At 41.2% G+C, this 14,046-nt stretch overlaps 1 protein-coding gene across 3 annotated transcripts in view; it reads left to right on the forward strand.

The window, feature by feature from the left end:
* CFAP58 (cilia and flagella associated protein 58) overlaps positions 1–14,046 on the forward strand; it is a 118,633-nt gene that overhangs the window by 54,317 nt on the left and 50,270 nt on the right. For all 3 annotated transcript variants that reach the window (XM_044240461.1, XM_044240462.1, XM_044240464.1), the window contains 3 exons: positions 6,457–6,618; positions 7,551–7,697; positions 13,332–13,472. In XM_044240461.1, the coding sequence (XP_044096396.1) occupies positions 6,457–6,618; positions 7,551–7,697; positions 13,332–13,472 (450 nt within the window). The remainder of the gene's footprint in view (positions 1–6,456; positions 6,619–7,550; positions 7,698–13,331; positions 13,473–14,046) is intronic.

Genomic DNA, 14,046 nt, shown 5'->3' on the forward strand with positions numbered 1-14,046 from the left:
GAGGTGCCTGGCTGGCTCAGTCTCTTGATCTTGGGGTCATGAATTTGAACTCCATGTTGGATGGAGAATTTACTTAAAAAAATACAATTTTTGGGGGGGGGTGCAAAATGGTGGTTTATTAAAGCACGGGGACAGGACCCCTGGGCAGGAAGAGCTGCTGCCCCGGGTTGTGAGGGGTGGCAGGTTATGTACCCTGTGGTTGGGGGAAGGTGAGGGGAAGGGAGAAGGGAAGGGAGGTTTCAACAGAGTTTTCATATGCTAAAGAGGGCCTACAAGGTGCCAGGATGTCCGAGGCCTACCGGAGGCCTTGCCCTTGCGGCTGGCTGGATCACTGTTGTGTTTAGACCAACCATTAACATTAAGATAGTTGGGAGACTTTTTGGTGGGGTGTCACAATCCTGCTATCAGTCGTCTTTGTTAGTTAGATTTAGGACATTTGTAAGCCAAGGGAGACTCCTGTCTAGCAGGATTGTGAGCTCTGCAAGTTAACTATTTGTTTATTGTTCATGGCAGTCAGGGCTGCCTGAGGGATGCTACACCTCTGACTGAGGGGGAGCGTGGATGGAGAGGGGGGTGCAAGGCGCCAGCTTTTGCTTTGTCTTCAGCCGGCCTCGTGCTCCCTCATCATTTCCCCCTGAAAAAATACAATCTTAAAAACCACCCAGAAACATAGATATGCCTTTCTAAATTTAAGGTAGGGAATAAGATAAAAAAGCAAGAAAAATAGAGAAGACTTAAAATCTCACGTGCCTGGCCACATAGGTTTTTTAATTTTGTTTTGTTTTCCTGAGAGTGAGTTTTTCAGTTTCATTATGAAGGTAGAGGCATTGTCAGCATTCAAATCATTGACATTGAGTCAGAAAAACTTATTGGAGGAGTTTATTATACTGATATTTCATCAAATGTAAGTTAAAGGGCTCCAAATTCAGTGACCTACTTTCTTATCCTGCCTTAGTTTATGTGATGTTTTGACTATGCTGCAGATTTCCAGCATGCATTATTGATTTCTTATCTCGCTCTTACTTCTATTGGCAGGTTGTTTTAACAGAAAAAGAAAAGGTAGTAGGTTATAAACTGGGACTGTACCTCAGACTGCTCTGTAAGCATTTTCTTGGTTAGTTTGAAGGGGGTTTCTGAAGGCTGGGGTCTCCAAGTCTCCGGCTCTAAAAGAGCTTTTCATGTTTGGATATGACTTCTCTCATGAGTTGGTTTGAGGTATCTAAAGTATAATCAGTTAATTAAGCTCCAGCCCCAGAGCTGACATCCCACATTCTCTGATATGCCATTTTCAACAGGGGACTGTTGACTAAAGGTTTTGCTCCTACTCAACACCTCACACATTTTATGAATTTTCAGGATTTGACATTGGTTTGAATGATTTCCACTGAAACAAATTGAGTTCCAACACTTACAAATAAATTGCTTTGTAGATTGTCTTTTCCCTTAGTTTCAGTATTTTTTTCTTTGTCATTTAACTAAAATACCTTTGATCTTCTTGGTATCATGATGAGTTCTTATTATTCCTAGCTTCAAGAATCCAGAAGCAAATGCACTGTGATTTCCTGCACTGTTGTGTGCACAAAGATAGACCCTACTAGTTGGATGCCCCCCCAAAGAAATGCCCTTGGCTGCATCCTTTCTCTGGAGCATTATTCTGTCTATGCAAAGGATGATTCTTGTTACAACATCTCTCAGAGAGATTGAACAAGCAATTTTTTTCTTTTCTCTGATGTACTGCTTGATATTCTGAATGCTGATGATGCTGTTCAAAGTCTTTTCAATCCATTCATTTCACTGAGCCCAAAGAAGTGTGATCATGTCCATAGAAAGGCTAAATTTTAGTCAGAGATAGTGCCTTTCTTTTTTTGTTTTCTTTTTTTTTTTAATTAAACAAATACCAGATCCAGTAATAGATATCTTATTTAGGTTTTACATTTATTTTATTTTTTTAAAAAGATTTTATTTATTTATTTGAGAGAGACATAACACAAGCAGGGGGAGTGGTAGAGGGAGAAGCAGGCTTCCCACTGAGCAGGGAGCCCAATGTGAGGCTCGATCCCAGGACCCTGGAATCATGACCTAAGCCGAAGGCAGCTGCTTAATGGGTGAGCCACCTAGGTGCCCCTATTTTTTTTTTTTTTAAGATTTTATTCATTTATTTGACAGAAAGAGAGAGAGCACAAACAGGGGAGAAGCAGGCAGAGGGAGAAACAGTCTTACTGAGCAGGGATCCCTGCATGGGCTCTCTCCCAGGACCCTCTCCCCCATGACCCATGAACCGAGCTGAAGGCAGATGCCTAATTACTGAGCCACCCAGGTTCCCACACTTATTTCTGACTTATAAATTTTAGTTTGTGGTGGTGGTACCTTGAAAGACTGCCTGCTACTCATTTTTATGGATTCTACAGATATGGAGGGAAGAAATGATGGGAAAAGGAAAGGTGTTTCTTTTCATTTCAGATCTATGCAGATGCCTTTTCTCCAGACCTCCTTGTTTCAGATTTTCTAATTTTGTTCCTTCTAGGCCCTCAATCAACCATCCAAACCATTTCCACAGTCTGTATTTATTCTTTCTTTGGGCTGTTCTCTTTCCACACAAAGTAGATGATCTCAGTTAATAATGATAGAACAGTAAAAGCATGTAAAAATACTTTGTACAAATCTAGTGGCATAAATTTTAAAAATTGGCTGAATAGGTAATTCTCTCAAAAATATGTATGTACATCAAGGTTTGACTTGTAGAGAAGTAGTAAACGTAGGAAGATCAGTAACTATGGAAGCCACTAAAGAAGTTGAGGGAGAATTAAATCCAATGCTCACAGGGCCAAATAACTTTAGAATGGACTTTCTTCGAACTTTTGAGAATCAGATAAGTCTCAGGCTATGTAACTTCAGAAAAAGTGCTGTTCCTGCACTTTGCATTTTTTTTTGGGTAATACTGATTGACATTCCAGCACTGATATGTATAACCCATGCCTTCTGCAGGGATAATGAGTAAAGACTCCAGGCCTGGGAGAGAGCTTGGGGTCCAATGTGAGTCCTTGGTTGGGATGGCTGAAGCATAAGAAGGAAGAAGTAGTTTCCATAAATGGTGCAAATCCCAAATATCAACGGCTTACATTGTACATGTAGGACCTTCCTCAGAAGATACTATTCGTTAGCCTTCCAGTGTTTGCTTCTCCAACACCCAATATATGTCTAAGTTTCCTGGTTCTGTTTATTCCTTGATTACCCATTGTGTGCCACCATCACTCCCTAGAGGTATACTTGAGGGCAGAGAATGTGTCTTACTGTTCTTTACATCACTAGTGCTTGTACAGTGCCTGCCAGTGAGCGAGTGAATAAATGGGTGAGTGAATGAATGGGTGAACGGAAAGGTACTCTGTTCGCTCTATGAAGCTAGCAGAAACCTTGATGTTGAAATAGAATGGAAAAGAAAGTTATTGACTTCGATCACTTGTGAATATGTATGCAGAATCCTAAATGAAATTCTAGCAAACCAAATTCAACAGTAAATTTTTTTTTAAGATTTTATTTATTTACTTGACAGAGAGAGATTACAAGTAGGCAGAGAGGCAGACAGAGAGAGAGAGGAGGAAGCAGGCTCCCTGCTGAGCAGAGAGCCCGATGCGGGATTCGATCCCAGGCCCCTGAGATCATGACCTGAGCCGAAGGCAGAGGCTTAACCCACTGAGCCACCCAGGTGCCCTCAACAGTAAATTAAAAGAATCACCCAGTATGGCCAAAGAGGGTTTATCCTGAAACTGCAAGGATAGTTTCCTATCAAGAAAACTATTGCGCGTGCTATGGAAATGTAAAGCGTTACAGCCATTTTGGAAAGCGATCTAGCAATATCTATTAAGGTTGAAAATACATATGTCTTTTGAGCCAGATAGTCCGTTCCTGGGAATCCATTCCAACAGAAGTGAAGGCAAACCAGGACACATGTACCAAAATGTTTTGTGGGGCAGGGTTGAGAATGGCAAAAAAGTGGAAACCAAGCTAATGCCCATACAAGTGAAGAGCCGAGTCGTGATGACTCAGCCACACGGTGGTGTGCTAAACCACCCTGAAAGAGAGTAAAGTAGAGATACTCCACATGATCCCCCAAAGTATTACTGAGTGATTAAAAAGCAAGGCGCATACAAGCATATATAAGAAGATCACCTTTGGCTAAAAAATAAAAACAAAACCTAAAAAGCAAGATAAAAAGAGACAAACAAATCCCTGTGTCTGTCTATTTACTGGTTGAGGAGGTGTGGATGGTATTACTTTCTTTGACTGAGATTTCCTTCTTTGTAAAATTAGGTTATTCATAGCGCACATCTTGTAGGGGTTTTGTGAAGATTAAATGAGTTAATATATATAGGACGCCTGGTACATAGAATGTAAGAACTATTAGCTGTTATGCCAGAAGACTCGAACTGAATATGTAGAATTCAAAGGAAAATGTGGATGAACACACACTAAATTGTTAACCTGGTTGCTCTATGGGTCGATGAGGGGTTGATATGGGTAGAAGAGAGAAGGAAGGTCCCAATAAATAAGTAAAAGAAAAAAAATATTTCACGCTGATGTGTTTATTTAAAATGATGGCACATGGGGCTATGTATAAAGAAATAAAATTAAAATACTTGTAAAGGGAGTCATTTATTAATAAGTATATCAAATCAATAGGTGTAATAAGAAAAAAAAATGCTGCAAAATAATATATGCCCAAAGGGCATTTACTATGATTTAGTTCCATCCCTCCTTAAATGTGTCTTGGAAAATTTTGGAAGCTGTTTACTTAAAGATATAAAGGATAATTGGGTGCCTGGGTGGCTCAGTTGGTTGAGGGACTGCCTTTGGCTCAGGTCACGATCCCAGAGTCTCAGGATGGAGTCCTGCATCAGGCTCCCAGCTCCACGGGGAGTCTGCTTCTCTCTCTGACCTTCTCTCCTCTCATGCTCTCTCTCACGCTCACTCTCTCTCTCAAATGGATAAATAAAATCTTAAAAAAATATATAAAGGATGAACATACTAAACACGAGCTATTATTACTTCTGATGGCAAAACTTGAGAACAGGGTTTTCTTGGAGTGTCCTAATTCCACGGGTGCAAGAAAGGATTGCGTAGGGCAATGATTTGGGAACGTGCTGCTCACAGGTAGCCCACAGTTGAGAACAGCAGGAGCATGGCAAAGGTCTAAGTACCTTCTGACCATTCAGTTCTAGGTACAATGCCTCTTCTCCAGAGGAACCTTCCCTGGCCGTGTTAGTGCAAGGACCTGCCTGGCCTTCTGTTCTCCGTTTACCCCCTCCTTAAGCTGTAAACCATTAAGAGAACGTCACCGCGATGCAGTAATAAAACTCTGAAGAATTTTCTCCTCGTGTGTTCCAGCTTTTGTCCAGACCATAACCCCACTGATTCAATCAATGCAAAAGTTTTTCTTCTTAAGGAATTTTCGAAGAAGTTTGTCCTTAAAAAATCAATTTCTGTGGACACTGCAGCTGAGAGTCATGATTATGTAATTTCAGCTGTATGGATTGCTTGTTGAGAAGTATTGGCTCGCGGTGGAATTCTGTGCCTCGGTTTTTCATACTTGCAAAAAGCAGGCAGTTATTCTCACATCTCATCTTGCCTTGAAGTGTTTGGTGCACAATAGAATGCATTTTTATGAAGTCCTTTGAGTTTCCCGGATGGAGCGAGTTTGATATTGGCGAGACAGCGTTTTGATTGCTATCGATGTCCAGAGGCCCCTTTTCTTTCTCACGGTTAAATTTCCAAAGCTATGAAGGTGGCCAAACAGCTAAGTTATTTCTTTTCTTTTCTTTTTTTTTTAAATTTATTTCAGCATAACATATTCATTATTTTTGCACCACGCCCAGTGCTCCATGCAATCCGTGCCCTCTATAATACCCACCACCTGGTACCCCAACCTCCCACCCCCCGCCCCTTCAAAACCCTCAGATTGTTTTTCAGAGTCCATAGTCTCTCATGGTTCACCTCCCCTTCCAATTTCCCCCAACTCCCTTCTCCTCTCTAACTCCCCATGTCCTCCATGCTATTTGTTACGCTCCACAAATAAGCTAAGTTATTTCTTATCTTTCTTAGTGCTCCATGTGAAGATCTGTTTAAACTGGTGCCTTTTTCTTTTCTCTTTTTTGCTGGGTGGGTGTTTGGGAGAGGTTTTCAGAACTGAAAGAATTTCTTTATTTTTTTCTTCTTGTCATCACAAAATAACTGCACTAAGCCTTCATGCTTGGGCAGAACTCTAGCGTAGATCAAATGTATGTTTGCCCCTAATCAGCTGGGCTGAATTTCTGTGTTGTACCGCAGTGATTATAACCACAGTAAGATTTTCTGATTGTGAGCATTTCTACCAGCTACCCTTAGATCAAAATCTCTGTTTGTCCCGAACTGATAAAAACAGATCGGCTCTTTAACCATTTAATATACTTGTTTCTTCTCCAGGTCCTCATGAACATGGAAGACATAAAAATCCGTGAAATGCAGATTTTTGACTACAGGAAAAAAATCGCTGAATCAGAGACTAAGTTAAAACAACAACAGAACCTGTATGAAGCCGTGAGGTCAGACAGAAATCTGTATAGCAAAAATCTGGTTGAGGCTCAGGTAAAGAATGTATTTAGTCTTTACGTTTTGACTCCTCCCCCCTTCTGGGTTTCAGGCAGTTTCTGTTTTCCTAATGGCAGAATTTAGAACAGAGCAAACCAGAAATCTCATGGAATTCACCTGAAAGAGAAGATCAGTTTGTGCTGAACTATCAGCTTATTTGAAGTGGAAATGACACAGCTTGATGGGATGTGAAGATCATGGTCCTGCTTTAATTATTATGTCGAATTGTAGAATTGCAGTTCTCCTGTTTCTAATTTTTAGAACTGCTAATAGCAACCATGACTCAGAGGGGAGCAGCACACTCTTGTCATTTAATTTCAGATCTTTGCTTTGTGACCTTTTAGTTATAATGTTTGTTGTGGGGCCAATTCCTCCCTTGTAAAACAAGGAATAAAGCGTGTGTGTTGCATGTGCATGTTTGTTGTACGTATTGTGTGTACATGCTGTGTTTGTTGTATGTGTTATCTGTGCCATGTGTGTTGTGGGTCACATGTGCTGCATATGTTGTGTCATGTGTTGTGTACATGTGCTCTGTGTATTGTGTGTTATATGCATGTATTGTGTTGTATGTGTTGCATGTGGCATGCGTGTTGCATGTGTTGTACATCATACGTGTGTCACATGTATGTCACGCATGTTGTATGTGCTGTATATATGTATTGTGTGTTTTGTATTTGTGTTGTGTGTGTGGCATAGTCATTTTGCATACTTTGTGAATATTGCATGAGAGTATTTTGAGAGTTAAGGCTCGGAGGGACTTGGAGGTTGATGGGCACAAGAGACAAAGGAATAGCCCAGTGGTAATTGTTCAGGAGACCACTGTTTGGAGAAAGCTTCCCTTAAAAGCTCTTGAATATGGATGGAACTTTTATACAAATGGTGTTGTCTATTTAATTCACTTTCAAACATTTCTTCTTTCATTTTATTAGGATGAAATAACAGAAATGAAGAGAAAATTGAAGATTATGACCCATCAGGTAGATCAGCTGAAAGAAGAAATCTCAGCCAAAGAGTCAGCCCTTGTGAAGCTGCACCTGGAACAGCAGCGGATAGAAAAGGAGAAGGAAACTCTGAAGGTATAGAATTGGCAATAAAAATGGTGGTGGCAGGAGTCTGTCTGTTTGCCCCCCGTGAGGCAGGCTCTGTGCTCACTGAAGGAACGAGGGGCGGGGAGAACAACAGAGGAACCATAGGAGGAGCCACACCCCCTCCAGGGCAGGTTTCCTTCTGGGCAGTGCTCCCAGGTAGAAGTGGGGAAAAGGCTGGTGGAGATGCATAAGCAGCTAGTTCACCAACTGCTGTCATCCCATCAGCAGAAGAGAATGGAGCACGTTGACAGTGCCCAAGAAGTCCTGGGGCTTGCTGGCTTGCCACAGTCCTTTTGCATTTACAACTTGCATCCAACACCCATGCCCAACCCACCCAGACTCCTCCCTGGGCCTTCCATAAGGTGCTGCTGGCAAGACCTTTTGTCCCGCTGCCCCTAATAGGTGAATGCTTTATGTGCACCTGACTTTTCTGCCTGCACTTGCCTTAGCCCCTCCTCCAGGGAATCACCTCTGTCTTCCTGTATATTCCTAAGACATACCCTTTTAAATTTACCAACTTGGCACATCATATATCTACTAATATAAAGACCTTTTCCAAGAATACACACCAAATAATTATACCATTTCAAATCCTCGAATGAAATATGTTTTATTATACACATTCACTAAACCTGAAGTATTTTTCTTTTCCTATCCAAGCCAATAGATTTCCCTTTTAATCCATTTGACCAAGGAGTTAAAAAGGAACTAAGGCTATGCAAGTATCACTTTCACTTGGGAAATGTATATGCAGAATAGTCATGGGTGTTTATGAGCCACTTGGAGGAAGTCTCTATAGCAAATCAGAGACTGGGTGTCTTGGTTTCTGCATTTTAGTTTTCAAAGATAGTTCCTGTCTTGAAAGTGTGTAGCTGGTGTTGGACAGCTTTAAAGCAAAATTTCCTTGATTCCAAGATGCCATAGATTGAAATATGCACTCTCAATTTCATAATAGGTTTTGTCAACTTAATGATAGGTCTTCATGGAAATAAAACTACTACATGAAATCAAGGCACATTTGGTTTGAGAAAGATTAAAATATAACAAAAGTGTCTGTACAGAAAGGATATGATAATTGATATTTACCTGAGACTTTCATCTCCCCACTCTAGCTTATGATAAAAAGCAAATAAAAAATTGTGCATTAAAATTCATTTCCATATAAAGAAATATAAATATATAATTTTAAATTAGAAGATATCCCGCATCTTTGCCCCTGTTTTCCTGTTTGAAAGAATAATTTTGTAGATGATAGCAAAGCCTGTAGTGGAATGAGTTTATTTACCATTGAATAAACCTGAAGAATCTTATTATAAACATTGCTTCACCATGGGCCGCATGGACCCATGTTAGCAAGGCTTCAGTACAACTCTATTTGGTCATCTCTTTCTTTTTATAGGATGACATCAATCTTCATCTCTTGCTTTCCCGACTAATGTTCTTTTCCAAAAGATTGTTACCCCATAATGGGGTCCAAGGTAGAACTACCCGCCTTCTTCAAAATTCTGCTTTAGAAAAAGCAATGTCCTAGGCAAAAGATCAGTTATTCCTAACTCCCTAGAGTTTGACTTTGGTTAATATTTGTTTCAATTATGCCTTTCATCATCATGCATATATAGTTCCAAAGAAGCATCAAAATAAAAGAAAAGAAAAGGCAATAGGGCTCTGTTTTTTGGTCTTGGACCAGTAGAACTGGCAGTGGGTGAACATGGAAGATGAGTTTAAAGGGCTTCTGCCCTAGAGAGCTTGCTCTAAGTGGGGAATCCTAGGTCTGGAGAGCTTGGGGCTATCGATTATAGAAAGGTGATTACTTTGGACTTACTGTGAAACCAGGATGACTTTTTCCCTCAGCATTTCCCATGGAGGTAAGAATGAGGAACAGAGAAAGGATGCCTGCTTGATTTATTATTTGAGGTTATCCAAGGGTGACTTGTAATGGTGCTTCGACTGGATAATTTTGGACTATCACGAAGCTTGTCTGACATTCTTTAGAAAAATATGACAGCGCAAATGTTGAGTTTCAGCCTCTTGACTTTTTTAGCCTCATATTTGAATCACAATTCGCACAGATCTCTGGATATCACGCATCTGAAGTTCGCAAACCAAAACCCAGGAGGGAAGGACAAATTTTCTAGTAACCTTGCTCCAAGAGACATTTAGCTTATTATTGTTGTGTTCTACAAAGCTCTGTGGGCACGGAATGCCTCTAGGGAAGGGCAAGTCCCCTCCTGCGTGGCAGACTGTGGGACACCTTTAGACAGGACCACCCAATTGACTACTTCTCCAAGATGACAAACTGTTGTCCTTAGTAGATCATCTTTGTCCTCATTCATTCCCCTCAGAAGAAACCTCTTGCTCCTTCCATGTTTCTGTTCCTCTCTCAGTTGCTACCAGGCTCTACTGACTCCTCAGTATTCTAGACATCGTCAGCACATTATGGTTATGACAGAATGTCAATAGTCCTTGTAGATATTGCTGCATGTGCGTTCATCTGCCCATTCTGTCCCAGTCTTGTCTCATCAGCGCTGACGGAGCTGTCTCATTTGGAGTGTCCTAACAAGCCCCTGATTCTGCCTCATCACCTCCAAATCATCCCACATCACTGTGACAGCACTTTGATTCCTGGTGAATAATTCAGTAGCGGATTCTCTCTGTCCAGAACCCGGCATCACATTAGCACCTGGCTTCAGGGCACCTTATCTTTTTACTAGGGTGACCTGGCTGGGAGCTGCCACAGAGAGAGAGGGGAAGCCCAATTATTCCCATGGCTGGAAAACTTTGGGTGGTCCTATTTGTTTTAGATGTAAACAGATGGTTTCTGTGACACCCAGTGAATGTCGGGATCGTGTACGAATGGGTAAAACACCGGTGCGTATGGTTCTTGAGTTGAGATGTGTACCTACAGCCATATTGGATGATAGATATTCTGTAAACCCCTCACAAAGATAATTGTGGAGGCAGAGACTAAAGAGTGTGTCCTGTGAGTGTATTACTACTTCATACCACCAGCAATGCTTTGAGAGATTAGGATACCTCAGGTCCCCTCTAGAACATTGTTTGATGGGCTTTTGGGCTCACAGCAGTTACCATCTCTTCTGGGTGAGACAGATTTATAGCTGCTAAACGCATTAGACTCAAGGTATTTTGTTGATGTTAACATTTGCTGCCATAGTCTAATGCCACATCTTGTTTACAGCCCATAAATTTATGACATAAGGAGACCACTCAGAATTTTGATATATTGTGGTAAAAAAAACACAAACACACAGCAATGCCAAACGCGTGAATGGTTTTACATCTCAGACAGATACTTTTACACACCGTTGATTGCATTTTAATATAACGGGGGTTTCATTTTGTTCTGCTGATGGATTCTGATCAGCTCTTGGCACTTAGGAACAGGGAAGTGAATGTTGCACATCTGGGAAAATAAAAGTTTTATTAAAGAAAACATGAGCCACGCAGGTATTTTATGGCTGTCTTCACTGTCACCTTAACTGTTGATAGAAAGAGAAAGGCTGGTTCTTTGCTCTCTTTCCCAGTAGGCAATCCCCCAAAGTGGTAAATGCTAGACCAGATCTTTTCTCAGAATGCCTTTCCTTTCGCTTATCCCCAAACCAAAACATATTTCATGAGTGAATGAGCCAAATGTCATAAAAGAATTCTTCGATTTTACAGTAGCCAGAGGCATTTAGTCTGTGACATTACACATCTATTACTAGGCGTGCAGTATCTTCTACTATTTGGACAAGATTGAGGTATGAAATTCATGACTCTTGGTCTCCATGAGTCCAACCCAACTCAAGTTGTGTTGGGCACTTTGTAAGTAAGAGGTTTTCTATTGTCCCAGTCAACTTTCTGGGTGGGTGGGTGGTGGGGGGGGTGTCACAGTACTTCCTTGAAGAAAAAAATGTATCACTTTTTTTTACTGTCATTTGCCAACTTGCAGGTCACTGAGCCTTAAAATCATCTTGTCATCTCCCTTGTGTTTCCAGGCATGGGTGAAATCAGAGCTCTCTTCTCATTTGTTTCTTTTTCTGCTGACCTGGTCTGTGATAAAAACCTGTCCTTCCCATGTGGGCATGGAACCTCTCAAAGACATACTCTTCTTCCCTTTAATGAGAATACTTCTGTGGCTCCTTCTTGCATACTCTGTACAGTGTGTGGCATATAAAGCCCTTCCCTGTCTGGCTCAGTTTTACCTCCTGCTATTCCCTACCCCACACGCCAATAATCAGCCACACCAGATGCTCGGCTGTATGGTGAACATACTTTACAGTTTGCATGCTTGTCTGGTTAATGCCTCCCCCCAACACAAGTCTCTTCTCTTAGGAAATATCTGTCAGTTGCCAAGGGTCTCGCTGTTTCTTCCCTCTAACCCCTAGGCAGGCAGGAATTAGAAACTCATCTCTGGGTACTCCCATGTCTTTTTTTTCCACAGTAAATACCATTTCCACATTTGTAACATAGTTGGTTATATTTGTCATTTCTAATGGATGATGAATCTTTCAAGCCTTACTTTTTGTATTTTGCCTGAAACAATTGGGTGATGCTAGCCACCCCTGCTAGGAATCAAAAGAGTCCACAGGCTTTGGAATCAAAAGATCTGGGTTGCAATCTAAACTCTGCTCTTTACTAGCTGTGTGACCTTGGGCAAGCGAATTTGGTTTTCTTTGTCTCCTACACATTGTATTTGTAAAACGGGATGAGAGTAGCTATGCAAAATGCCTGGTATCATGCCAGAGATACTGTAGGTCACAAACATACTCATGGGGTTGAAGTGAATGTGTCCTTTGATGAGAGGAATTTTCCTTCTGAAACTGACCAGTCCCATGGCACCTCGTCCCCATCACTCTTACAATTTCCATGTAACCTCAAGAGCTTCAAGATCTGAGCTCTTCCAGGAAGCCTCCCTGACAACCATAGTCCTCTGACCTCCTGTAACATCAGTCCTCTGTGTGCTAATAAAGATATTGAAAAAATCACTGCCTAGAATTGTTAATATTCACATAATACTTGTGTATCTTATCTTCTCATCTAGATTGGAGGCATCTGAGGAAAAGAATCTATATATCTTTTTATATCATGACATCTCTTCTGTTCCATCAAGATAGACACTTGGTCATTCTCTTTGTTAATTTATTCTTTTCTTGCAACAGGCTTTATCTTTATGGTTGATGTGCTGTTTGTGTTGGGACATTACAGGAGGTAGTGCATACAAAGGCCCTCCCCTGTCCTCACCCCTACATCCTCCTCTGCACTATTCTTTGTGAATTCTCACCTTGTTTAGCTGGGAAGAGAAGAGCTGCTGAATGCCAATGAAGCCTCTGCTATCCATATCTAGAAAAAGGATGGAAATCCCTCAAGGGCACAACACATGGAATAAACATGATCACTGTGATGTACACTGTTGTTTCTTTACAACACTATTGCAAGGCCTGTGTGTGTGTGCATGTGTGTGTGAGTGAAGCTGGTTTTACTCGGGAGAGTGATCAAACCACGCTAAACGAAACATCAGGGGGTCAGTGTAAGAAGAACAACTGTGCAGCTAAATCCGGGCCCGACGTCCAGGTCTGTATTGCCACAGAGCGAAATCTCTCTGTATCTTTCATTCTTTGTCAGGCTGAGCTGCAGAAGCTAAGACAACAAGCTCTGGAGACCAAACACTTCATTGAAAAGCAGGAAGCGGAAGAGAGAAAACTCCTGCGAATCATCGCTGAGGCTGATGGGGAGAGGCTGAGACAGAAGAAGGAATTAGACCAGGTAGGAACCCCTCCTCACCAGACCTGCAGGTCTCATCTGCAGACACAACTGTTTGCTTCCACTTTCCATGAATCCCCATTCTTTTCTAGGCTTTGCATTCCATCTGTTGGAAGAACAGCAGTAGAGACCCATCTTCTGTTGATCACTTATGAAATAGTCATTCATTATTCAAGTCATATTTATGAGCACTTACTATCCTTTAGGCATTGGGAATACCCTGATCAATGGGAAAATAAGGTCCCTGTTCTCAGGGACCTTATATTCCAGTACAATATAATTGCTCACATGTAATTGCAATGAATAATTATATAATTCTGGAGTTAGAAACTGAAATGCATAATTAGGGGGTTAGGAACTTAAATGCTTTCAGAGATTTGGCAGGTTGAAAAAAAGAGAAAGTGGCTAGTGTAAGACAGTAAGGACTGGTGGAAATGGGCAAGAGCTAGTCCACCATAAAGTCATTCAAAATCTAACATTTATAAAATAATGGATTGGGAAAAAACCCAAACACCCAGAGGCCAAGAAATGTGGGATGATGATGATGATGGATGATTTGTTGTACTCTTTCTCTTTC

Source organism: Neovison vison, chromosome 2, assembly GCF_020171115.1.
Source record: "Neovison vison isolate M4711 chromosome 2, ASM_NN_V1, whole genome shotgun sequence".
In the NCBI taxonomy this organism is placed as follows: domain Eukaryota; kingdom Metazoa; phylum Chordata; class Mammalia; order Carnivora; family Mustelidae; genus Neogale; species Neogale vison.